The 25960-nt window shown below is 50.3% G+C and overlaps 4 protein-coding genes across 17 annotated transcripts in view; 3 read left to right on the top strand and 1 right to left on the bottom strand.

The window, feature by feature from the left end:
• The window catches only part of GRAMD1A (GRAM domain containing 1A), a 28407-nt gene extending 27573 nt beyond the window's left edge, over positions 1 to 834 (top strand). For all 4 annotated transcript variants that reach the window (XM_072616246.1, XM_072616247.1, XM_072616249.1 and 1 more), the window contains exon 19: positions 83 to 834. In XM_072616246.1, coding sequence (XP_072472347.1) covers positions 83 to 175 — 93 coding nt within the window. In that variant the 3' untranslated portion in view covers positions 176 to 834. The remainder of the gene's footprint in view (positions 1 to 82) is intronic.
• PRDM9 (PR/SET domain 9) overlaps positions 1 to 25960 on the bottom strand; it is a 94208-nt gene that overhangs the window by 66693 nt on the left and 1555 nt on the right. The window contains exons 1-3 of one of the 11 annotated variants that reach the window (XM_072616265.1): positions 13069 to 13183; positions 9076 to 9156; positions 8490 to 8596 (exon numbers count right to left, since the gene is read on the bottom strand). In XM_072616265.1, the coding sequence (XP_072472366.1) occupies positions 8490 to 8492 (3 nt within the window). In that variant the 5' untranslated portion in view covers positions 8493 to 8596; positions 9076 to 9156; positions 13069 to 13183. Of the gene's footprint in view, positions 1 to 7498; positions 8007 to 8489; positions 9162 to 9589; positions 9775 to 11122; positions 11203 to 11625; positions 11716 to 13068; positions 13184 to 16945; positions 17853 to 25960 lie in introns of those variants that run through there. The other 10 variants (XM_072616264.1, XM_072616259.1, XM_072616257.1 and 7 more) reach the window with 10 other exon arrangements.
• Positions 3589 to 11683, top strand: SCN1B (sodium voltage-gated channel beta subunit 1). Its single transcript, XM_072616366.1, has 6 exons — positions 3589 to 4206; positions 7439 to 7605; positions 7785 to 8025; positions 10067 to 10208; positions 10684 to 10756; positions 10849 to 11683. Exons 1-5 carry the CDS (start codon positions 4167 to 4169, stop codon positions 10748 to 10750), a joined length of 657 nt encoding a protein of 218 aa, XP_072472467.1. The 5' UTR covers positions 3589 to 4166; the 3' UTR covers positions 10751 to 10756; positions 10849 to 11683.
• Positions 13307 to 25887, top strand: HPN (hepsin). Its single transcript, XM_072616321.1, has 13 exons — positions 13307 to 13516; positions 14424 to 14529; positions 17846 to 17947; positions 18074 to 18115; positions 19598 to 19727; positions 19817 to 19939; positions 21217 to 21257; positions 21884 to 22049; positions 22263 to 22453; positions 22647 to 22742; positions 22932 to 23074; positions 23473 to 23637; positions 25426 to 25887. The coding sequence occupies exons 2-13, from the start codon at positions 14514 to 14516 to the stop codon at positions 25462 to 25464; spliced, it is 1254 nt and encodes a 417-aa protein (XP_072472422.1). The 5' UTR covers positions 13307 to 13516; positions 14424 to 14513; the 3' UTR covers positions 25465 to 25887.

Consider the following 25960-nt stretch of genomic DNA (forward strand, 5'->3'; position numbering starts at 1 on the left):
GAGAAGTCCTATCCTCCCAATCCTTCCCTAGTGTCCTTTGGGCCTCCCCACCCCATGCATGACTTCTTTGCTTTCCCTGCAGATGAAGTTCTCCCTGGAGAAACTCCACCAAGGCATCGAGATGTCGGAACCCCCTTTTGACCCTGAGCCCCTTGGAGAGAATGCATTCTCCTGAGTATCCCTTCCTTCCCCCTCCCAACCCCCCCCCCCCCCACAACAAATGGACAGATGGACAGCCTCAGTTGCCACTGCTGGACCAGTGTCGGACCCTTTGGATGCCTGCTTCCCCCTACCCTCTCCAAACCCCTTGCTGTGCCCCTTTTCATCCACTTCACACCTATAACTCCTTTCTCTCCAAAACCCACAAGAAACTCTCCTTCCTATGCAGATCAGTCCCCAACTTGTACCCAACTCCTGTACCCCCCCACGTCGGGGAGAATAGTCGGACACTTCAGCTGCAGAGCTGTGATGCACTTTAGTACCTGGGGAGGGTACACTGGGGGCAGTAGAGAGGGGTTGAGAATAATATTCTTGCCCCCTACCAAGCCGCCTCCATTCTCTAACAACTGTCTGCCTCCCCCTCTCCCAGATGATACTTGAGATGATCCTGGAGCTGGTTGCCAGGGCCTTCTCTGCAGCTCCTTCCTTCCTTTTTCCCCGCTGGGTAATTTATTTTGAAAGGGTCTAGCTGCCCCTGGGAGGGGGGCAGACCTAGGGTGGGAAGTCCTATGGACAGGGGAAGGCTGACTGTCTAGTGTTCCCCCCAGAGATGGGGTCTAATGTATTATATTTATTTGGGGGCAAACGGAGCCCCAATAAAGGGTCGGAAATGTTCTTGTGAGCTGATTTTGAGGCAACGAAGGGAATATTCTATATTTGAAGGCCAGGCTACTAGGACATGTGGGGAGTGGGGTAAGGGGACAGCCAATGGCTCCGCAGAAAGCTCTTTCAAGTTTTCTGTGACAAAATAGACTACAGGAATACACTTCTACTTTTATGATTTTAAATTGGGACACCCTACATAGCACTTTAAAGTTTACAGCCATGGTCTTGTCTGAGCCTCACAACAGCACTGAGGTAGATTTTATAGGCATGAGGAAACTGACACTTAGGGAAACCATCTGTGGCCCTTGGCTAGTCAAGTGACAGAGGCAGATTTGAAACCTGGTCATCTCATTCCTAGCGCCATGGCCATCTTGACACGATGCCTCATAAATCCATCAGAAACTCAACCCCAAGGGTCCTGGGCCAAAGAACCAGCCTCTGAGGAGATCTCTGAGGGCCACATTAGGGGACACACGGTAGACATTAGCTCCCCCCTGGGGTCCTTACTGACCTAAAGGCCCCACTGTCCAGAAAAGCACCGAATAGCACCTGCTGATGTTTACATAACGTTCTTAATGAATTAGAAAGCATTCTACATACTCTCTCATTTTGTCTATACTCTTCCTAAACAGTTTTTTTCCTATTTCCCATCTCTTGAATTGGCAGTATTTTAATGCCAAAAGCAGAGGATAATCCCAAACTACTCCATAATTTGTTTTTTAAATCCTTTACCTCCACCTTGGGGATGAATGCAGAGAAGAATTTGGCTTTGGCTCACACACACACCTGGGATTGATGGAGCCCGTGCAGGTTGAGGGGCAGTGCAGGAGTCCAGGAATTCCAAAGTACTCTACCTTGGGGTAGAGGGTAGAGGACCCTTGCATGAGCCTGGATAAGTATGAAATTATATGAGTGGACACTGACAGTTACAAAGGGCTGCTTCACCCCCTCATTCAGTCCTCCATCCTATCTGGCAAAGTGCATAAATGTTACTTCTGTACTTCAAGAGATCTGGGAAATCATGTGGGCTCTTCCTCCAAGGAGACAGAACCATAACTTCCTCATGCCTGTCCACCCTGTGGGACTCTGCATCCACAGGATACTCTCCTTCCAGAGAACCTTTCTACAGATGGAGGAATAGTGATTTCATCCGTGAGGGTGTTTCCTTCTCAGAGAGCAAAAAGGACAGGACCCAGTGAAAACATTTTCAGTTCAAGAGATGGCTCAGGTTGGAAATGAGGATTTTCAGTATCATAGATTTAGAACTGGATGTGAAAGGGGTCTTCAGAGGTCACTGAGTTCAAATCCATAATTTAATAGAAGAGGTAGCTGAAACCCAAAGAAGTGAAATAATTTACCTAAAGTCACATAGGTAGTACTTGGCGCAGCCAGTATTCAAAATCAAGGCCTCTGATGACAGGTTCAACGTTCTTCCCATTGTCATAGACTAATATACAAATTAGAAAATCTTTTTTTTCTTACCTAGCCTTAATCACTGAACGGGTGTTACCTCAGACAAACTGAGACCAGGGAAAGACGTTAGCTTTAAAAGGCCAAGGTCTCCCACTACATTGGGGGCCACCTCCAGTCATCCTGATCCATATCTTTCCACTGGACCCAAATGGCTTTGGAGGAAACTCCAAAGTGACTGTACAACTCTGCCTCACTTAAATTCAATTTGTACGTCAGGACATCACCTTCCTCTACGAAAAGGAAGAACAGTAACAGAAAACCAGTTGTGTCCACTTTACAGATGAGAAAATTGGAATTTAGAGAGGTTGATAGATTTGCCTGGTCATTCAGTTGTTAAATGAAATAAATAAGCCATGAGTCAGTCATTTAACTCCACAAGCAGTGCTTTCTCCTAGTATTTATTCATATTAAACTGCTTAAACTAGGACCCCAGGCTTCTGTGTGTAAGGTCTGAGTTAACTCAGATGATTTAGAATTTTCCAAGACTTTGGTTTTTTTTAGCCCAATCTAGTCCATCCCTCTCATTCTGTAAATGAAGAAACTAAGCTCCGGGAAAAGAAAGGCCTTCTCCAAGGTCATGGAGTGACGCATGGATTCTGTGTCCTAAGCTTTTTCCAACTACCAGTGGGGAAGTGAGGAAAGGAAACTACCTGAGCCAGGCAATACCTCCTGTTATTGGTCAATGTGATCTTCACCTTCATAACATGCCCCAGACCTTATAGTCCAAGTGACTGGCAGAAATGATGGGAACTAGGGGAGAACATCCGTTGGAGATGGGAAGCTAAGACTTCTGAGCCCGAGACAAGGGCAGGGGTTACTGACCACGTAGCCCTCAGAGTCCTGGCCCCATGCCCAGCGATAGGGAACCAGTCCGGAAAGCAGCCGGGTTCCTTCCTGCCACACAGAATTTCGTCTAGTACTGAGAAGGTGCAAAGTCAGCTGCTGGAGGGGCTAGGGGATCCGGTGTCTGACTCTTCTAAATCCCAGTCATCCCCAGGACCTAGGTCCTGATCCCCAACCTTCAGCTCTTTCTTGCCCTTCACACTCAGACAAAATTGTCTATGACTGGGAATAAGGATGTCGATCTTTGTGGAAACGGGGTCAGCCCCTCCCCGATCTGAAAAGGTCCCGTGGGGTGCGGAGCCTCTGAGTCCCCTAAGTAGTACTAGGGCGGCAGACCTTTGTGGGGGGGCGGCCCAGCAGTGGCTGCTGCAATGCATCAGGCCGTCCCCCTTACCAATCCCCCCCCCCCCCCCCCGCGGCTCTGATTCATCTCTCCCCCCCCCCCCTCCCGCTGCAGTGCGCAGGAGACAGAGGAACCCCAGCTCGGAAAGGTGCAAGTAGAGTCGGGAGCCTCTCTTCCCACGGATATGCCTTGAACCCCACTTCCCAACATCTGGCTGCAGCTGCCTGGGGTTCCTGGCATCTCGATGTTCCCCGGTCCAGGGCGGGGCAGAGAGACGAGTAGCGGTCGCGAAGGGGGTTGCGGGGAGCGGGGAAGCTGGGGCGTGATCCCCCAGCCCTTGGCAAGGGGGCAAGGGCAACCGGCTCAGCTGGGATGCCTGGACGCCGGCTCCGGGGCTGAGCCCCCGCCGGTAACGGGAGCGGGGGGGGCGCGTCCCCCCCCGCGGGCCAGGTCCTGCTGAAGGGGTTGACAGCGCGGAGCTCCAGCCCGAGCGGGAGCCGCAGCCGCAGCCGCAACAGCAGCTGCGCCCGCCGGGGTCATTCCGGGGGACATTCCACGCGCTGCCGACGCCTCCTTCCCGCCGCTATTAATACCGGGCCGGGGGCGGCGCTGAGCCCAGGCGAGCGGGACCGAGCCGCTCTGTGCGGACACCCCGAGCCCGAGCCCCGGGCCGGCGGGCGTCATGGGGCTGCTCCCCGGAATGCTGCTCTGGATGGCGCTGGGTGAGTGAGGAGCGCAGGGTGCGGGCGGGAGGCGGGGGGGGGGGGGGGGGGGGGGGGGGGGGTAGTGGCAAACCCCAAATAGGTTGGGCGCAGAGGTCGGGCCGGTTCTCCCCCCACGACCCAGGCTAAAAACTTCCTAGAGTGGCCGCGGAGACTTCAGGATGGGTTCCCCAGCCCAGAGCAGGACCCCTTCCCAAGAGGCACCTTGGCAAAACTCTCAAGCAGACAGGCAGGCGCGCCAAGACGAGGTTCGGTGGGAGAAGGAGGACCCTGGCCCTCAGGAGACCTGCTGCCGGGTTCAGAGTGGGGTCTCAGCAGGTGCCAGCTGGAGATAGTATAGGGCTCCCCAACTAGAGACACAACCTTCTCCTCTCGCCTGGCCCTTCCCTAAGTCCCCTGGAATGGGGGGAAGGGAGCAGTTTTTCCCTTCCTTTGCCCTTCCTATCTCAGGAGTTGAGGTTTTTCTCAGGGTGGGAAGGGGGGCGCGGAAATGGAAGGATGCCTGGGACAAGACTGGGGCCGCAGAAAAGGGGAGTGTGGGCGAACAGGCAGTTCTGTGGGCTTGGGGGAAAAGAGCTGGTGTCAGCTGCTTCTGGGAGTCCTGCAATCTGTAATGTGACACCCACACCCGAGAATGGGGTAAGGGTGGGGGAAGGGGAGGAAGGAGGAGAAAGACTCATCAAGATGGAGAGATAGAAACCGAGAGATGCAGGGAGACAGATGGATGGACAGACGGAGAGAGGGGGGAAGGAGAGGGAGAGAGACAGAGAGAAAAAGAGAAAGGGAGAGGAAGGTGGAGAAAGATCAAGAAAGAGACCGAAAGGTTAGGGTTGGAGATTGAAGGAGATTAGAACAAGTGATAAGCCCCAGAAGATGAGACACCAGCTTGTCTCTCACCCTCTTACCCCTCGTCTTCTGAAATACTGACATAGCGGGATGCTGAGAGCAGAGAGGCTACCTGGGCTGATTCACAGGGCATCAAAGCCTGTGCCAACCACCCAAGGGGAAGCTAGCGATTGAAGAGGCAGAAAGGCCTTACCTCGCTGCACTAGGGGAGAAAAAGCAGAGTCAGGAAAAGCCAGAATGTTGGTATCCAACTTTTCCATCCCCATGCTCCCTGAGACACTGACCAATGAGAATGGCAGAGGGAGCCAGAGATGTTTAGAAGGGGGAGGGGAGGAATTGGGTGTTGGTTCCATGGCCTAGTCCCCCATGACTTCCTTTTCCATAGCTCCTGCCTTAGGGATAGACTCAACTCCTAGCAGCCTGTCCCTTTCCATCTACCTGGTTTCCATTCACCAGAAAACAAAAACAAAAAAAACTCACGTTCATATTTGTTCAGGATAAATACAATGAAAAGGAAAACACCTGAAAGAAGGCAGATCTAGGCCTGGCCTTCAGAGTGGCTAATGAGGTGAGCCAGCTGTATCCAGTGTCCGTTAGAGAAGTAGAGCACCCAAAGGCAAAAAAAAAAAAAAGAGAGACAAGCTAATTTTCGTGGCTTCCTTAGGGCAGGGTTAACAACCTCTATCATCACCGTTAATGACATTGCATAGACAAAGATGAACTCCTCACTTAAGGGAGTCCTAATGTTACAGGTATTGGATTTTACCTGAAACTGGTGTCTTGGGGCAGAAGTGGGGATGCTCAATCACTTAGACTTAATACAACCCTCTGACCCTCCCAGAATTTCCTCCATCTACCCAGCTACTTCTCTGGGCTTTTCTGCTGTTACCATACCCTGTTGGCCACTAGGGGCATGATGTTTCAAAGGCAACTTTTAACTCAAATTTCTTCAGGTAAAGCTAAGCAACCTGAAAGGAAGTTATTGTTACAGACAGTCATGAGCAAAAAGGGCTGTCACAGAGTAAACGTTTCTGAATCGATCTGGATGTCCAAGGAAGAAATTCTAACCTCACTATGGTGAGGAAAGGACAGATTTTGCAAAGACTAGAATTCAAATTCTGACCATTATGTACTACTTCTTTGTAGCGATACCGCTGGAGAAATCACTCCAGCTCTCTAGGCTTTTGCTTCTTCGTCTATAAAAATGAGGGGATTTTGTTGATCTCTATGGGTACTTCTAGTTCTCAATCTGATGAATTCCAACCTGAGGATGATTTGGGATCAGCACTGCTCAAAACTTGGCAACTTTCAGCCTCATTCCACGTCTACTCCATCATGTTTTGGTGTGACCCACTTCCACCCCTATCACCCTAGATCTCCTGTGGCCAGAGTTCTGTCTTGGTATCTTGCCCTTGAATGAGGCAAGCATTTTCCTATCCTGACCTATTCCTCCCCTGGATATCAGACTATCCTGTACTGTCTCATAATCACATCTTTGGCCTCTAGTTTTGACGATGTGATGGTTCTAGGCCTCTGGAATTTAATTCTACCCTTGTATCTGACCCTGACCTGATTCTCTCTACTGCAATAGGTTTGTTGGAAGCATGGTGATTAGCCAGTTGTTAAGGCTGGTTTTCCCTCAACATAATTCCCCTTTGCTCTAAGCTTGATTCTGGAATTGCTTTGCCTAATGGCCACTATGCTATCAACTTGCTAACCAACTCCAGCACTTTGGGAGGGTGTCAGGTCATAGCTCTCTTGTATGAGCAAATACCCTCACCTTTGTCACACATCAGATCTTTCAAAGCACTTCCCCCGTTCCTGATAGCATTGGGTCCTCACAATACTCCTATGGGACTGGTTGGGGAAGTGCTTATCCTCATTTGATATGAGGAAACAAACTTGGAGAGATTAAAACAGCTTACTCCCAATTACACAAGAGGTCAGTGTCAGAGTTAATTCAAGAATTCAGTCTCTTTACCAACAGATGATTTCATTTCAGGTAATTCAATACAAAACTGAGGCTGGTGAAAGGGTGATCAGGGAATGAGCATGAAAAATTCATAAACTTAGAGCTAGAGGTCATTCAACTGATAAGGAAACTGAATGAGGCTTAGACAGTTGTGACTTGGCTGTGGTTACACAGGTAATAAGAGGCAATATAGAGATTTCTGATCTCTGACCAGGTTCTCTGACTCCAAATCTTTTGCTATTTCCCCTTTACTCAGACTAAGGCAATACTACTTAGTCCCCTGTCTTCTCTCTTCCCCCCCCCCCCCCCCCAAGGAATCTAGCTCAGATCCAAATCCAAATTTTCCACACTTAGCCAGTGGGGCTTTAAATTTCCCCTCCTTTCTTCTCCTGCCTGATCCTACTGTCTCTACAGTGTCATCGGTCTGGGGAGGCTGTGTGGAGGTGGACTCAGAAACAGAGGCTGTCTATGGAATGACTTTCAAGATTTTATGCATCTCATGCAAGCGACGAAGCGAAACTGTGGCTGAGACCTTTACAGAGTGGACTTTCCGTCAAAAGGGGACTGAAGAATTTGTCAAGGTGGGAGGGATTAGGGAAAAAAGGTATAGGGCAAAGTTTCTGTTAGGGTTTGATCTGGGGGACCAGAATTCAAAGTCAGTACGAATGATAACTTAGGGGTGGGAGATTGAAATTGGAAACTGGATTGGGTTTGAACTGGCTTTGGAGCCAGGGTGACCAGTCTGCCTTGGATTCTTCAGATCCTACGCTATGAAAATGAGATGCTGCAGTTAGAGGAAGATGAGAGGTTTGAGGGTCGAGTGGTATGGAATGGGAGTCGAGGCAGCAAGGACCTGCAAGACCTGTCCATCTTCATCACCAATGTCACCTACAACCACTCAGGTGACTATGAGTGCCATGTCTACCGCCTTCTCTTCTTTGAAAACTATGAGTATAACACCAGCGTCGTCAAGAAGATCCATCTTGAGGTGGTAGAAAAAGGTAAGTGTCCCCCCTCCACAGGCCTTCTCCACCCACCCTATGAATCCCAACCTACAGTTCTCCAACATCAAATAGCAAGACAGATGGTCTGGGTGGGATGATGCTGGCTCCATGCCCAGACTACCCAGTGGGGGTGGTGAGGTTCTTAGCTCATTTGCTTTTCTCTCTGGCTCTCAATCAATGTATCTCTCTCCTAATCTACCTCACTTTGTCTCTGCACTGGTCTCTGTCTCTTAGCTTCTCTGTTTCTTTCTTTTATCTTTATTTGCTTGATCTGTGCCTATATTTTAAGAATACCATGCAGCCAAGGGGCATGCTCCCTCCAGCTCAGAATTTTGTCCCATGACAGAGGCATCAAAGGATGGTCTGGGAAGACCACAGTTGTTTCATATCCCTTCACTTCCCAGACCCCTGCCCAAGGAAGAGTTTAGAAATTAGTCAGTAAGCTTTTATTGAGTACTTACCATGTGTCAGGCACTGGGGAGACACCATCTAGGCAGAGAGAAGCTTAACTGCAGAGTGGACTCTTTGAGAGAAGGCAGAAATGACTATGGGGACCAGGAAAGACTCCCTGTAGTGGGTGAGATTTGAGTTGAGTCTTGAATCCTTCAGGACTTCAGTTGGGAAAAAACTAAAAGGCAGAGGTGAGAGGGAATGGAATTCCAGGTGTGGGGGATGGTGACGGCAGGTGTAGTATGCTGTTGGAGGTCCCCCAGTAGACCAGGAATACCAGAATGTAGAGTTCACGGAGGAGTGCAGGGCCAGGATAGAGAGAACTTTAAATGCCACTTTAATCCTGGAGGTCAGAGGTGGGGGTGCAGTGGAGAGCCCTACACTTTAGAAAAACCACCTTGGCAGCTGAGTAGAGGGAGGATGGATTGGAGAACAGTTAGAGGGTAATTGCGATAGTTCCTTCCCTTGAATCCCATAATCCACTATAGCTGTCATAACTTCTCTCAGACTTCTTTGAGTCTATTAATATTTTCCACCTGTTCCACCTCTTGGGGTAATAAGTGGTCACCCCCACTCCAAAGTAGTGACTCCTCTTACTTGGACTTTGTCGTACTTCAAAGAGAGCTCCTTCATTCTTGTTCCTGGGCAAGTCATTTTTTCTCTCTTGGTTTCATTTTTCTCACCTGTAAAAGAAAGGGGTCATACCATCTATGTTCCTTCAGGTCCACCCCAACTTTAATATCCAATGAAATCTATGAATTTATAAGGTCTGGGTCCCACCTATCTGTCTCTTTCCTACATTTGTGGCCTTGAATTCTATTTTCCCTCAACCATTTTCTTTGCCTGGATGTACTGGCCTCCCATCCCCAACATGTTTCCTCTAAATGTGCTGCCTCCCTCTGGGCTCATCTGTCTTTTTCTGTATTTCTGTCTCAATAAACATGTATTGACTGAGCACATGCTATATGCCCCAGCCTACGCATGAGGACAGACACAGGGAGGTCTGAGACATGGGCTCTGCTCGTAGAAATGAAATTTGACTAGGTTCGTGGGACAGGTACTTAAGACTTCAAAGATCCATGACTGTGTCATTCTCTACACCAAAGCTGACCTCCATCCTTCAACTTGGATAGTCTTTGAGAGCTGTTGCTGCTGAGCCAGGCTGACAGTGGGCTTGCTTCAATGTAGAGAGAGGATCTTGGGGCAGCTGGCCCATATTCAAAGCCCAGTTCAAGTTCTTGATAAGACCTTAAAGAGCCCAGAGATACTTCCAGGTGCTGTGATAAGGCATCAGAGCTGGAAGAAGATATATATGTATGGGGAACTATTAGTGTAAAAAGCAATTTCCAACTGAATTGCATTAGATTCAGATAGAATGAAGAACATTTGCACAGTACAGACAAATAGAGATGAGGCCCATGCTGAGAGATCAGTGAGGACACGACCTCACTGTACAGGGCTGATGGGGTTTGGGTAAGAGTGGAGTTAATGTGAGGTATGTGTGTGTGGGGAGATATCCCAACATTCCCTGATTCCTTTACCCCATTTCCCATAGCATCCTTCTAACTCTGCCCCTACCCCCCTGCAGCCAACAGGGACATGGCCTCCATCGTGTCTGAGATCATGATGTATGTACTCATTGTTGTACTGACTATCTGGCTTGTGGCTGAGATGGTTTACTGCTACAAGAAGATCGCCGCTGCCACTGAAGCAGCTGCCCAAGAGAATGCGTGAGTTCAGAAGGGGAGTGGGTGAAGCCTTCCCTGGGAATCACCCTAAGAGGCAAAGCCAGGGAATGGATTTGTATTTGGGATTGAGTTTGGGGTAAAACCTGTTTAAAGTTAAGGATCAGGTCAGGGTTGGGGGTTTGTTTTATAGTGAGAGTCCAAGTTATAGGGGTTCAAATAAAGATTGGTGACAAGGGGACCATTAGGATTTCCATTTGGCTAGTTAAAGTTTAGGATGGAGATTCAGTTCAGTTTTATGGTTATAAAGAATGACCTCAGGTGGATTCGGGCTAGCTCTGACAATCACACAGGCCTTGGCATTGGGGGAGGAGCACAGCACACAGGTGGTGTGATCTAGAAGGGACATCCAGGTAAAGGGTTTGGAAACCCTGACAATCCCAGTGGTCCCCTCTCTCTAACTGGGGCACCGAGCCACATTGTTTTATGGTGATGGATGGTTGACTTTTGATTCCCACAGCTCAGAGTACCTGGCCATCACTTCAGAGAGCAAAGAGAACTGCACAGGGGTCCAGGTGGCTGAATAGCTCAGGGTAAGGCTGGGGGATGGTATTTGAGGAGGGGAGCGAGTTGTGTGAGTGTGATTCAGTCATTCATTTTCTTTTCTTTGTGCCTTCTCTTCTAGCCTTCCAGGCTCCCTGGCTCTGCTTCAAGAAAGGGCTGCCCCTGACTGATGGGTTGGGAGGAGGGGTATCTACCCCTCCTGGGGCCTAGAAAGAGTCATGCCAAAGGAGTGGTAGCAGGGTGAGGTGGGGGCAGGGGCTTGCCCATTAATTTGTCGAATACTGTAACAAAGGGTCAAGGGGGCATCGATGTTTCCCTGGCCCAAGCCTCCCTACCTTCACCTTTTCCTCTACCCACCAGATATGACAGTGGGGGTGGGGGCCCTTCTGACTCACCAAAATGCATGATGAAAACAGCAATATGGCCACCACTCCCACCTTGCTTCTGCTGCCTGATCTTGGAAGGGGAGAAGGGACAGCGCACATCTCATTCTTTCTCTCCTCTCCTCATGCTAATTTGCACATGTCTGCCCGCTTTGGCCGCGCACCTCTCGTTGCCACATCTGAGGATGCAGGGGCCCTTCCCCTGGGCCCTTCCTCTGATCCCGTGCCTCCCTCCCCTAGCCATTCACCACACACGACTGACAGGGAGATAGAGGACTGGGGGGCCAGGAAGCCTGGACCTTATGATCCAAGGCCTCAGGACAAACCCCCATTCCCTGGTCCCTTCTCAGCGACCCTCTTGTCCTAGTGTGTGGCAGGGCGAAGGGGCTATGGACTCTCTTCTACACTTTCCCCCCAGTTCTGCCCCCCACCTTCTTTCAGCTGCAGCTCATCCTGCCCTTCCCCCTTCTCACCAGCCTCAGATCTGTGGGCATTTAGGACCGGGAGGACTTTACCTTCCTAGTAACTGTACAGTTGTAGTTTTGTTCATGAAATAAAAACGCTCGGACTTGAGTCTCGGTCTCCCTCTTCAGTCAGGTCAGAAAGGTAAATCAGACCTCCAACTTGGGCTTTCTCAGAGGCGAGGAATGCTAGGGAAGGGCCAGACAGACACTTGGATTCTGCTTCTAGGCCCTAGCTCCCTTCACCATGTACTTAAGTTACATTCTGAAGAGCAGGTACTGGGCTGTGCCAGGGATGCCTGAGGGAATGTCCTTGCAGCCTGCTCTTGAGCCAAGGCAGCCACAATACCTTAGGGCCATTCTGGGAGTCGGGGGTGGGGACTCAGGTACTTCTCCCTTCCCCCCAGGCTAAGGAGGCACCGCCCAGCTCCCAGCCTGTAGGAGGGGAGGCCAGAACTCCCGCTAGGAGAGTTCAAAAGCAGCTCTGAAGCACCAGCTCATTACAGGATTAATGCCACTGTTATTGTGATCATTAATTCTGCAGGGAGCCACAGGCAAGAAAAAAGCAGGGGCCGAGGTAGAAACCAACAGGTGCAGCAGCAGCCAGATATATTTGGGTGGAGGGGTGAAGGATCGTGGGTGGAGGGTGGGAAGTGGGAGCCTGCCCCCACAGGGTCTGACGTAGAGGCTGTTCAGACAGAATTAAGGCACCAAGGGCTCTAGAATCTGAAAATTTCAGCTTGGAACAGTGTCTGGAAAGGCCTCTGTGTAACAGAAGGAGGGGTGAGAGATGAGCATGGTTCTGCAAGGTTGGTGTTTTCTGCTGTCAACTCTATGGAGTAGTCTTGGATGGAAGGCTGTGGACCAGTGTGAGACTGGTTGCAGGAGCCCAGGATTGGTTTGGATCTAGCTCTAAATATATGTCCTAATTTTCATCACCACCATCATCAAACGTGTGTATTTATGTGTGTTCTCATATACAGTGTTATGAAAATACATATGTAGCTATGTGGGTGTATGTCTGGCTATGGAAGGGTCTGTTTCTGGCAATGAAGAGATGTATCTGGCTGCATATGTATGTGGTTCCCCACATTTCTGGTGGGGAGTAAATGCATTTGCCTGTCGGTGTGTGTCTTCATATTTCCAGGGAGCTCTGTCTGGCTGTCCCCAAATTCAAACCCATTCTTTCTCCTTCCCTCCCTCCACCCTCCACCGTGGCCACAGGACTTTCCCCAGCTCCAGAGGTCGCTGGCTGCCCCATCAGGAAGGCCCTGCCAAAGCAAACCAGACCCCGTGACTTGTGGGAAAGCAGAGATGGGAGGGCAGCAGGGGGCAGAGGACAACAGCCAGGCTCAGGCCTACTCTGAGACTGGGCCGAGGGGCTCCATTACCCATTCCATCTGGGGAGCAGAGGGGTAACCTCAGTCCCACCCCAGCCCCCGGTGCCCGACTGCACCACATCCCGACCCATACAGAAGCTCAGCAGCTACTCCCAACCTCACCTCGGGTTTACACAAACCTCCACCTCTGGACAAAGGCCCTGAGGAGGCCAGCACCAGCAGCAGCATCATCGAGAGTGGGAGCCCCAATCAAGCCAGAGAAAGAGGAAAGAAGAGAAGGAAGGCTGAGCTTGTCTGCCGCCCTGAGCTAGAACCAGCCCTCTCGAGCTGTGCCCAGGGGCCCGGGACTGGGCAGGTGGCTTCTACCAGCAGCCACTCCCATTGGCCAGGTTCTTCTCCGCCCTTCCTCCCCGCCCCTTCCCCTCCCCCCAGCCCCCAGCCCCCTCCTCCTCAGGTGAGCCAGTCTGTCTGAGCTCAAGGCTGCTGTTGTTTCTCCCCTATCTGGGACCCAGGTTCCTGGCCCCCAGCTGGGGACACCATGCTCCTGCCGGGGCCCCTAGAAACTGGAAAACAGCTTTGAGATTTCACCGAAAGGACCCCTGAGGGTAAGGCAGCGCTCTCGTTCCCTGCTTCCCTCCCCCACCCCCTTCAGTGCTGGCCCCGAGTCCCCATTTCCTCCTCTGGCTCACTCTCATGTCTTTTCAAACCCTGGGTACCCCGGCGTCACACTCCTGCCCAGGTCCAGATTTTCCGCTGTCTTACTCTTGACCCTTGGCCTTTTCTTGGACCATTTAATCCCAGCTTTCTTTCTCAAATCCCCACCCAGTCCTGCCCAAAGAATCCAAGTCACGGCTCTTTGTGTCTGGAACTTCCTACCTTGAGGGGTCCAGCCAACTTAGCTCTTAGACCTTCACTTCTCCACATGAGCATCCCTCCCCTCCCCTCGCCCCAGGCTTGAGAGACCTAGCATTTCCCCGCCTCTGATCTTTTGGGGAGCCTGTGCGAGACTTCTTCAGCTCCCATTTCTGTCAGGGAATGAGGTATCTGGCCCCTTCCTTCGGGGACTCAGCATCCAATCCTCTTCTACCAACACACGGCCCCTCAGGACACTGCTGCTGCTTAATCCCTTGGGTGTCCTGGCATATGGCTCCCTCTAGTCCTCAGTCTTCAAGAGGCCCAGGTAGCCTGCTTTCTCCCAGCCCCCAGACCTTCCTTTTAATTCCTGCTCCCCACCTTGGACCCTGGTGCCCTATCTCCCTGGTCAATTCCCCTGCCTGTGTCCTTGACCCTCTGAGCTGGCAGGCTGGCCAGCCCGTGATCACGGCATGCTCTGGGCAAGAGGCCCAGCCCCTCACGTTGGCCCTGAGGGAGGGGAGTTTAATCCTACAGCTGGGCATACCTGGGTCTGGGAAGGTACTGTGGGGAGGAGGGGTAGAATCAAGAGAACTTGGGACCTCTATGTGCCAAGGAGGTTCAGGGCCCACCCCCACCTATTTTATGTGTCCCTCACAGGTCTCACTTGCCTCTCTCCCCAAGGGGGGGAGGCCCTACTGCGACAGCCACCACTGTTCACTGGGGGAATCATTAACTGGAAGTGGTGACATGGCTGAGAAGGAGAGTAAGTGTGTCTTCCCTAACTTATGCCCCTTCTACCCTCCCCTTTTTATTCTCTCCCACTTTCCCTTTTCCCATCTCTTGGCTTTCTTTTGTCCATATCTCTCAATCTCACTCTCTCACCGTTAGAGCCTGTCTTTCTAGGCTTCAGACCTGTCTTTCCTCCCAGCACCCAACCCCTTCCCATCCAGCTTCTTCACCCTTCCCATCTCATTCTGCCCCCTGCTCCCCCAAAGCTACTTCCAGCTCCTTGCCAAATTAGCCATTAATCAGTCATCCATTAAGGTCTTACACAATCTGTCTCCTATTCCTCCCAATATCCTTTACAATATTCTCTGCTCTGTGCCTTAGTTTCCCCATTTGCTACTGCCTATATGATTACTTTCCACCTCTCCACCGCCCAAAATAAGTGATTTTTCCACAAATACTTTATATCCCTTGACCCACAACAGGTCAAGCTCAGAATGTAACAGAAGCCAGAATTCTACTCTTCTAAGGCATTTGACCACAAAAGCCCTAAGTCCCAAATTCCCAGCCATTCCTCATTGTCCAGAAATTCTGCAGGAGGGATTTCTATGGCTTGGCTTGCCTGGTACCTCAATCTGAATGATTGAGAAGAGGGGGGAAACGGTGACATAGAAAGAGAGAGTCTAACAGAACCAGATGCAGTAACAGCTACTCAGTATAGGGAGTCAGGGAGAGATCTCAGGAAAGAGAGATCCCAGGACTTAGTTAGGTTCCTTCATCTGTCATAGTCTTTTCACTTTATACATGAGGAAATCAAGGCCCAGATATTCAGGGACTTTGACTGGAATCCGATCACCACCTCAGCCCCAGTCTCTACTCTGAACAACAGCAGATACCTTGGATAAGGGGTGGGGGGGAAGCACCAAATCCAGGCTCAAGGCCAGCATCCTCTTCTTTTCCTCCTCTCGCTTCCCCCCCTTTAGAGAATGAGGCCACAGACCTGCTTCTAAGTTTGAATTTCCAAACTATTTCCTGGCTTGTTGTTCGTCAGTCATTATTTAATCATTTTCAGTCATGTCTGACTCTCTGTGACCCTGTTTGGATTTGGTTTTTTTTTTTTTTTTTTGGCAGAGACACTGGAGTGGTTTGCCATTTCCTTCTCCAGCTCATTTTACAGATGAGGAAACTGAGGCAAACAGGGTGAAGTGACTTGCCCAGGGTCACACAGCTAGTAAGCATCTGAGGCCAGATTTGAATTCAGGAAGATGAGTCTTCCTCTTTCTAGGTCTGGATGCTCTTATCCAACATACCACCTAGTTGCTATTTCCCAGCTAAAGTGTATTAATTGAGGAATGAGAACTCTGTACATAGAGCTGTTGAGGTTAGGGGAAAGGGGAAAATAGACAAAAGCGGATATACTTATCACCTTTAAAAGATCCCCTTCTGTGACTGAACTTTCTGTCTGATGGAAGAAACAAGGACTTGACCCTTGACCCTTCCATGCAAATGGTCAGGGACACAGGAAGAGATCAAAATAGCAAGAGAATACAGAAAGAAATTCTCGTATCTGTACTTAGGAGCTGAGTGGAGTTAAATGGAGGAAGGCTTCCTGAATAGGAATTCCTGATAGTTTATGGGTTGGTTTGGAAAGGGAGAGAGACATGGTTTTATAGAGAGAGTACCAGGTAAGAAAACATGAAGAGACATAGAGGCTGGAACAGACAAGGGTGTTAGGACACACAGCAGGGGAGCCTGGCCAGGGTGCTGAGTGTGGTGGCAAAGGGGCACCCTTTCTTGCTGCCTTTCAGGAAAGGAAGGGGACCTCGGACAGAGTGCAGACAACTACCTTTCCAGCTTTTAGGCAATGTGACAATAGTAAAAAATAAAAAATTACTAGTGGAAAATGAAGCAACAATCTAAGCTCTGCAAAGAAATGCTATCCACCAATATCAGCCAGCATTTATATAGTGACTTTGTTCAGTCATGGCCGACTCTCGGTGACCCCATTTGGGCTTTTCTTGGCAAAGATACCAGAGCAGTTTGTCATCTCCTTCTCCAGCTCATTTACGGCTGAGGAAATTGAGGCCAACAGGGTTAAGTGACTTGCCCAAGGTCTCCCAGATAGTGTCTGAGGCTGGATTTGAACTCAGAAACGTGTTTTCCTCTCCCTAGGCCTGGTGCTCTGTGCACTGTGGCACCACCCCTCAAGGTTTGCCGAGCCCTTTGTATCATATCTGTACCAAGTTTATATCAAATTGGATCCAAATTCAAGAAATGATAATCCAAAAAATCTGGCTGGGGGTTTGGAAAGTTGGAAATAAGGGTTGTTTGGGAAAGGGGTGGAATAACTGAGGTAGTCACTATCCTGCCATTGCCACATGTGACCACCAGGGGGAGAAAGCTGGACTATTGATCCCAGCCAGGGACAAGAGGGACATTGGCACCTGCCTCACCTGAACTCTGGTGGAAGGTCCTAGGCAGATACCAGCTGGGTTGAGTGCAGAGGCTCTTGGGCAGGTTCTCAGTCCAAGTGTAGGGCTTGGCTCCTGCTGCCTTGGGAGTGAAGCTGTCTACTCCTATGACTCAGAAGTAGAGAACAGGGTGATCCATCATGAGGGCAAACAGCTGGAAAGGGAGCCAGGGATAAGGCCAGGGACCAAAGGTCACCAACTCACATCTAATTCCCATTCCAGGACAGGAGGCAAAGAACCAGGAGGGGGTAGAGGGAAGTGCCTAATCAAGACAAAAGCTTGAGATATGTAGGAGGAACCCAATGTCAAGACAATATATCACTGGGAAGCCAGGGAAAAGAGAGTGTGCCAATGAATCCCGCCCTCCGGTCACTCCCTCTTTCACATACATTGGACACCCTTCTTGCCAAAAGAGGTCTTTTTACTTTGTCCATCCTTCCCTGACCCTCTTCCCAAGGAAGGTATTAGGTGGAATAAACAAGTCACCCAGGGCCTGGAAAGAAAGGGAGAAGAGGACAGTGTCCTGAAAGTTCCTAGGTGGGCTGGGGAGTTTCTTGTCAGCTGCTCAGGGAAACTGACCCAACCACTTTCTCAGGGCCCTTGGGATCCCCTTGGAAACAGGATGTGTGTTGGGGCGAGGTAAGGAGGAGGAGGAGGAGGAGAGTGGAAAAATGGAGTAAGGCCAGTCAGAGCTGGGTGAGGCATGGTGACTGGGTCTGCCCCCCCCCCGTCCCCCATCCCAGGACTAGCTGAAGAGGGAAGGACTTAGGACAGGGCCCTACTTCTCAGTGGAAAACAGTGGAGGGAAAATCCTGAGATCTCAGAGCCAGATTCTGAATGAAAGAGCAAGGAACAGTGCCCACAGATTGTATTTGCTTGTAGGTGGCCAAAAGGTTCAGTGTTGGTCTCTGCCCAAGATTGTGGCGGTTATCGCAGGGGGCCTCCTGCTCCTGGCAGGGATTGGAGCAGCTTCTTGGGCCATTGGTAAGAGACAGACACCCATCCCCTCCTGTATCTCCTGCCCCTCACCTGACCTTTCCGCTGCCCCCCCCCCACCCTCCCAGTTCTTTCCTCATCTCTGTCCTTTCCTCATCTCTGTCCTTTCCACAGTGACTGTGCTGCTCAAGAGTGACCAGGAGGTGCTGTACCCGGGTGAGTGTACCCCGAGACTTCTACTGTCTGTCCATGGAATATGGAGCACCCAACTAGCCCCCACCTAGACCCCCCTGCCCCCACAGCTCTTAGGATCTCACTATTAGTCAGCCAGCAACACAGATTCAGTGCCCCTGCCCCCACAAGGAGATTGGTGATACAGGTAGAAAGTTTCCTCTCTTGGGCAACTCTGGGCCAGGCAGCCCTGACTCCTTTAAAAGTCATAAAAGACAAGGGTCCTAATCCCTCCTTGCTTTTGTGTCTCACTCACCTCCACATAAATTATCTCAATGGACATGTACAACAGTCCTGTGAGGCAAACAGGATGGATGTTATCACACCTGTTTTACAGGCTCCAGGTGACTATGCCTTTGGTAAAGCTTGAGGTGAAGGCGCTGGGACTCAGACTTGAGTCTGCTGACCCTTAAGCCCTATGGTCTTTGCCCTCTAACAACCAGCCTCTCAAGTGATTGCTTAGTAGAAGTGTTCTGATGGAGTACAGAGGGAGAGAAAAGGCCATGAGGCAAGTCAGAGGCAGGGGAAGGCCTAAATCAGCACACAAGCCTGAGCCTTGGGCCTACTGGATCAACATGACGGAAGAAGAAAGAAAGGCAGAGACCAAAGGAGTTTGGAAAGGACCTTGAAGCATGGACTGTGCTGAGGGATTTGGATCAATTCTAGTTCAAAATAAATGAAGAGAGTGGTAGAGAGAGGGCCCAGCATGACGGATGAAGGGCTGGCCTGGGAGTCAGGAAGACCTGGGAAAGAACTCTTGCTTCTGGCACATTAACCGAGTGACCCTTTGTTATCATTCTGTGATCCCATTTGGGATTTTCTTGGCAGAAACACTGGAATGGTTTGCCATTTCCTTCTCTAGCTCCTTTTACAGATGAGGAAACTGAGGCAAATAGGATAAAGTGACTTGCCCACGGTCACATGGCTAGGAAGTGTCTGAGGCTGAATTTGAAATCTTCCTGGTCTTCCTGACTCCAAGTCCAGAGCTCTTAGAGATGCACTATGGTGCCCCCTAACCCACAGGTGATCCTAGGGAAGTTATTTAACTCCTCCATGTCCCCAGGCAACTCTCTGAGCCCAACAGATGCTAAATGCATCATAAAGGGACTTGGCTCATCTAGAGTTAGTTTCTTATTCTGATGAAATTCTAAATCTGGTCTGAACAAAGATGTAAAGGCCTTGGGGATGAGGAAGACAAGAATGATTTTTTTGTTTGAAGACACAAAAAATGTAAAATTAAGAAAACAGCTCTGCCCTCAGTGGTGTCAGGCCAGTCCCTGCGTCCAGGCTCAGACAGGCCTCCCAGGGCAGAGCTATGGGAGATTGGGAAGCTTTGCTCGCTGTTAGGGTGCTAGCCAAACACTGAAGGCAGCTTGGTCTTGCTGAGACAGTGCTACGCAAAGCATCCAGAGATCTTATGCACCCTCTAATCGCCAGCCTGTTGTCCCCCAACCCTTGCCCCCACAGTGCAGGTGAGTCCGGCCGACCTGCGACTTACTGTGTTTGACGGAACTGAGGGGACGTGGCGGCTGCTCTGCTCCTCCAGAGCCAATTCCAGGGTGGCAAGTCTGAGTTGTGAGGAGATGGGCTTCATCAGGTATCCTTGGGTAGGGGTGGGCATCGTGAGGGGAGGAGGATGAGGCCAGGGGAGAACTGGACTGCTGTTCCGACCCCTCTGCCTCATAGGTCTCTGACTCACTCGGAGCTGGATGTCCGTGTGTTTGGAACAAACGGCACATCTGGCTACTTCTGTGTGGATGAGGAGAGACTACCCTATGCTCGAAGGCTGTCAGAGGTCATCTCGATATGGTAAGGCCCCAGGGCTGAGGAGAAGCTAAATGGGGAAGGGTGGGGCTGGAGGCAAGAAGGGCTGATGTGAGGAGGGGATTGGTAGACTCTAGAGAAACACAAATACACAGAGCCACACAGAAAAAGAGAGACCCAAGAGGACACAGACATGGGCACAGACACAGCTTGCAGATGAAGTCAGGCACACAGATTTGTACTCGTTTCTCCCCTCACTGCTGCAGCTGGCTCCTCCCTTCATCATCATGGCAGTGCACATTTATAAAACACTTTTCAAATATTATCTCACTTGATCTTCACAATACCCCTGGGAAGTGGGTAGGTGCCATTATCAACCCCATTTCACAGATGAGGAAACTGAGGCAGAAAGAAGTTAAATGACTTAGCCCAGGGTTACACAGCTAGTGTTAAGTGTCTGAGGCTGGATTCCAACTTGAGTCTTCCTGACTCCAAGGTCAGTGCCCTAACCACTTGAAAGGAATCATAGCAGAGCAGACAGAAAACTGACCTTGGACTCAGCTCATCTTGTCCCCCTAATTTCCATCAATGGCTCCACCATCCTCCCCAACCCCTGGGGTCAAAATCTCACAATCCTTTTTTGACACCTCTGTCCCTCACTAATCAATTACCAATCAAGTCCCATCAATTCCTCCTCTATGATATCTCTTGTATTCATCCATTCCTTTCCATTGCTATGCCCAAGTTTCATTCCTTTACCAGGTAAAGTCCAAGCTCCTTAATCTGGCACTTGGGAAGCCTTTACAACGTGCTTCCGGTCTGCATTTCCAGCCTCACTCCCTATCATTCCCCTCATGGATCACCTGGACTCAATCCATTCCCCAGGCTCATTCTCATTCTTTTCCAGGTCTGTCCCTTTGTTCATGCTTCTATCCTATCCGACCTCTCCTATGTTCTCACTGTCATCTTTTTATTGTGTCTCTTTCAGCATGTGTGCTCTTTCCTCTACTAGACTGTGATCTTGACAACAGGGACTATTTCTTATTCATCTTTGAATTCCCGCCTCTCCCCCCAGTGACTGAAGAGTTCATTCCAGATGCTAAATCTCTTTTCTGAAATAAAATGTAAATACACATTCATGCCCATAACCAGTGTTATCTAAATGAATGTGTATAATGTCTATAATTCCCTAGATCTTTAGGATGGAGAAGAGAGATGCAAGTGAGGGGGACAGGTCTGGTGGGCAACATTAAGAGACAATAAGAATGGACATAAGTCCCTTATCCCTTCCCCCTTCACCAGCCCCCCTCTCTCTCTGACAGTGACTGTCCCAGAGGCCTCTTCCTAGCCACCCTCTGCCAAGGTAAGCACCCAAGTCGTGTGTCCTTTCTCACAGACCTCTCTCACTCACACCATTGGCTAAGTTCCCTCATGTGCTGAACTGAGGACAGGTCATTGTGGAGTAAGACAAGATTGTTGCCTGAGAGGAAGGGGGCACCCTTAGGGTCTCATCCTCTCATGGTCCCCCCCAACAGACCCACTTCTCTCTAAGTTCAGCCACATTTCCCTCCTTCCTCAGACACATTCTTTATACTTTTCACCAAAATCAGTTCAGAGCTCAATAACACTTATCTGATTAACCCATGATTCTCTGAAAACCACAAATGGCATTTTCACTTGGTGACTTGTTCCTTTGTCTTTATGTGTATACATTGGACCAGAGCTCCCTGAGGGTTTGGACTGTGTCTCCCCATCCCAAATTATTAGAGCCAGAAGGAGGCCTTATAGTCCAACTTCCTCATTTCAAATAAAGAAACTGAGGCAGAGAGAGGTTAAATGGCTTTTTTAAAGTCATCCCAGGTCATAAACTCACCTGAGGTGAGGATTCCCTGTAAGCAAAGGCTTCATCTCCCTGCCTGAGGGTAGGGTCATGTTCTTTCCCCCAGGGCTACAGAGTCTTCGATGTAGCTTGAACATATCTGTCTCTAGATTGTGGCCGGAGGAAGCTGCCTGTAGACCGTATTGTTGGAGGCCAAGATGCCAGCCTGGGCCGCTGGCCATGGCAGGTCAGTCTGCGTTATGACGGTTCGCACCTCTGCGGGGGATCCCTGCTGTCCGGAGACTGGGTGTTGACTGCTGCTCATTGCTTCCCTGAGTGAGTGCCCTCCCTGTGGGGCCTGGGTCTGTGCTGGGCAAAAAAGGGGAGCCAGGAACTACAAATCCTTCTTATCACCCTGGCCCCCCAGACTTCATTAAGAGCCCAAGTGGTTTTCTGAGTTGGGCACCTCCTTGCTAAGCTACCCATGTAGTTTCCAGACAAAGACAAACTGATGAGAAGAGGAAGCTACCCCAGTCTTTCTTGCACTAGGCGGAATCGGGTGGTGTCACGGTGGAGAGTGTTTGCGGGGGCTGTGGCCCAGGCATCGACCCAGGGACTCCAGCTCGGGGTCCAGGCTGTAGTGTACCATGGGGGCTACCTCCCTTTCCGGGACCCCAACAGCGAAGAGAACAGTAACGACATTGCTTTGGTCCACCTTTCTAGTTCTCTGCCCCTCACTGGTGAGCTGAGTCATTGGGTGCTGGGAGAATAGCCTGGGCTTTGGAAACACAGAGGGAAAAGCAGCAGCCATGTGCATACTAGGAGGAATGGGGTGGGGTGGAAAGAGGGCGAGGATGGGTGTCTGGGGTGAGGTGCTGCTCCAGGGAGGCAGCAGAACACTGACTGGATTGGCTCTTCCCCACCCCCCACCAGAATACATCCAGCCTGTCTGTCTCCCAGCCGCTGGTCAGACCTTGGTGGATGGGAAGATTTGCACAGTCACAGGCTGGGGCAACACTCAGTATTATGGTGAGTATGGGCACTCCCTGGCCACAAGAGGAGGGACATACACTCCTTGACTATGACATTCTCCTCCTCAGAGGAGCCTCCAAGGGGGTGGGCAGGGCAGGCCCACTGTCCCTATTGACACAGTTACCCAGAAGGGGCCATCAAGGAGCCACATCTCTTACAGACTGTCCCCCACCCCCATCCCTACAGGGAAACAGGCAAATTTGCTACAGGAGGCACGAGTTCCTATCATCAGCAACACAGTCTGCAATGGCCCCGACTTCTATGGGAACCAGATCAAACCCAAAATGTTCTGTGCTGGCTACACTGAGGGGGGCATCGATGCCTGCCAGGTGGGGAACTACTCCAGGGATCTCTCCTAAAGCCAAGGCCCAGCTATCTGACCTTCCTCCCCAAACTATCTTCCCACCCTGCCCCAACTCTGAGCAGATATTTTCCATTCATTAACAGCAAAAAGCACCCAAAAGCCTTTGTCAAGTTTCTCATTGGACACAGGACAGGGCTGGGCATCTCTTGTCCAAAATTGGCCTTTTTTTGGGTGGGAAGAAAAAGCAGAACTAAGCAAGATGAATTGCATCAAGAGAAACTGAGATCCCAAATAGTGGGAGATGCTGGCTAGGCTGGGAGCAGGAAAGGGCATCTGGAGACATTTCTCATAGTGCCAGCCCTTCATCTTCCCTGAAGGAACCCAGGTATCCCGCCCTGAAGTCTTGCCTCTGTTCATCTGCAGGGAGACAGTGGGGGCCCTTTTGTGTGTGAGGACTCTATCTCCAGGACAGCCCGATGGAGGCTGTGCGGGATTGTGAGCTGGGGGACAGGCTGCGCTCTTGCCCACAAGCCTGGGGTTTACACAAAAGTCGGAGAATACCAGGAGTGGATCTACCGAGCCATGAAGGTACTGATGGTGGAAGGGAAGTAGCCAAAGCAGGCTCACCCTTCCCTCCAGCCCCTATTTCCCCCATTCTCTCCAACTAAAACATCAATACAAAGAGGGAAATTGAGGCCTGGGAGAAATGGAGGCTAGCCTTCACAGCGCTCCTCCACCCACCAAATGAACCCGTCCCCTCGTCTCTATTCCCATGGCCAAGACCACAGCATAGCCACTCTTGTTACAGCCAGGCACCAGCACCATAGCCTTCCAACAGGTCTTTCTGCCTCAACTCCTTTATCCTTAGGCCACAGCAATCTTAAGTCAAGTCACTTGAAAGCTTTCAATGGCTCCCTATCATTGACTGAATAAAATTCAGACTCCTTAGCCCCACCTTCAAGATTTTCCACTACTGCCTACATTTTCAGCCAGATGACAAAGTGAATAGAGCACCAGGCATGGAGTCAGGAAGAGGAGTCTTCCTGAGTACAAATCTGGCCTCAGACACTCACTAGCTGTGTGCCCCTGGACAAGTCACTTCACCCTGTTTGCCTCAGTTTCCTCCTCTGTAAAATGAGCTGGAGAAGGAAATGGCAGACCCCTCCAAGAAATCTCTGCCAAGAAAATCCCAAATGGGGTCAGAGTCAGACATGACTGAGAAAATGACTGAACAGGTTTCCTCCCTACATTCCTGTACATTCTCACCTTCGTGTCTTTGATCCATCACTAGGCATTTATTAAGCATCTATGATGTGTAATTAGCCCCTGCCCTTAAAGGGGATACATCATGGTCCCAGATAAGCCAACATCAAATCTAAACACAATAGATACAAAGTGATGTGGGCTGGGAAAAACAGAAAAGGCCTCTTGAAGGTTGGTGGCATTTCAGAAGGGAAATTTCATTCCAAGAGGCAGAGGGAAACGGGGAAATCATTCCAAGCATGGAAGACAGCAGAGCACAGGCAAAGGCACAGTGGTGGGAGATGAACATAAGCCATGAGGCCTGAATTAGGGGGACTGTGGTGGGTCTGAGCAGACAGAAGGGGACAGAAGAGAGTTGCTGGTCTCCATCCCACCAACTGTCCTCTGTGAAACCTTCCTTGATATAAGACTTCCCCGTTAGTAGTGACCTTTCCCCTTCAGATCTTACATAACTCTTGTGTGAATCTCTCTACTCCATTTATCATGCATTCCTGTGGATGACAGTTCATGTCATATTCCCCAGTAGAGTGTAAGCGCCATGACAGCAGGGACGCTATAACGGTGTATCTCCCCTAGTTCCTCAGGGTAGCACACAGTAGGTGCTTAATCAATGTTGAATTTGAAATGCTTATTTTGGGTAAGTGAGGGGTTCTGTGATGAGGTCAAGTCTGAAATGAAGAATCCTTTTTTTGTTACACCCTCATCCCCCACTGATTTATTGGCTATGGAATGAGTGGGCATTATGTATTATTTCAAGAGGATTCATTCATCAAACAAACATTAAGCATGCATTAAATATCTAGTAAGTGTCTCCCCCCAGAAGCCAGCACCCACTGTCCACCAAGATCTTGTGGCAATGCCTGGGTTCCATCCTTAAAGTTTGCAGTAGAAGGAGGAAAGGACTAGTGAGAGCAGTTGCCAGGGATGCAGGGACTTGGAGGGGTTACATGGATAGTGGGGAGGGAAGGGGGGAGGGGAGGAAAGTGGAGGGAAGGGGAGGGGAAAGGAAGCGAAAGGAGGAGAGGAAAGGAGGAGAGGGAAGGAGAGGGGAAAGGAGGGGAAGAAATACAAGCTCCTTCATCTGTTACTTCCCTACTAACCTTTTCTCCCCAGACTCACTCCGAGGACAGTGGGATGGTGACCCAACTCTGACACCCCTGCTTCTCCTCCTCTCTGTATCCCTGCTGGTCCTGGGGTACTCCCCAGCAGCTAGCGGTGAAGGACAATTTATGGCTCAGAGAGCCCCATCCTGGATTCCTTTGTAGAGGCGAGGAGGGCCTGGGGATTCTGAAGGGCAGGGGAGACAATGGGGGGGGGTGCACCATGTCAGGATTGACCCCCTCCCCAGATTTTCTCCACCCCATCTCACACGTTGCTGCTATCCCTGGCCCATTGCCTGCCCTTCTCTGGGCAACCCCCTACTCAGGTCCACCCATGAGTCCTATCCTGCCCCGTCCCCATGTAAATACTCTCTTGGGATGTATGGGGACCAGATTTTGGGCTCCGTGCCCCACCTACCCTCTGTCCCCAGAAATGTTTGGTGATTACTTTGAATAATAAAACTGGTTTTGATTAGATATGCCTTTGGGTCTCTTAAAACAGGGTCATACAGTACTAACTGGAGGGATCCCAATAAAAATAACTACGT

This window comes from Notamacropus eugenii, chromosome 5, assembly GCF_028372415.1.
Source record: "Notamacropus eugenii isolate mMacEug1 chromosome 5, mMacEug1.pri_v2, whole genome shotgun sequence".
Taxonomy (NCBI): domain Eukaryota; kingdom Metazoa; phylum Chordata; class Mammalia; order Diprotodontia; family Macropodidae; genus Notamacropus; species Notamacropus eugenii.

What these genes read in the sequence shown, in the direction of transcription:
- HPN (XM_072616321.1), top strand. An exon ending in GCTGCTCATTGCTTCCCTGA is followed by an intron (nt 22,050 to 22,262) that starts GTGAGTGCCCTC and finishes TTCTTGCACTAG; the next exon opens with GCGGAATCGGGTGGTGTCAC. An exon ending in GGGCAACACTCAGTATTATG is followed by an intron (nt 22,743 to 22,931) that starts GTGAGTATGGGC and finishes CCATCCCTACAG; the next exon opens with GGAAACAGGCAAATTTGCTA.
- SCN1B (XM_072616366.1), top strand. Translation starts at nt 4,167, where the DNA reads ATGGGGCTGCTCCCCGGAATGCTGCTCTGGATGGCGCTGG. An exon ending in TCTTGAGGTGGTAGAAAAAG is followed by an intron (nt 8,026 to 10,066) that starts GTAAGTGTCCCC and finishes ACCCCCCTGCAG; the next exon opens with CCAACAGGGACATGGCCTCC. An exon ending in GCAGCTGCCCAAGAGAATGC is followed by an intron (nt 10,209 to 10,683) that starts GTGAGTTCAGAA and finishes TGATTCCCACAG; the next exon opens with CTCAGAGTACCTGGCCATCA.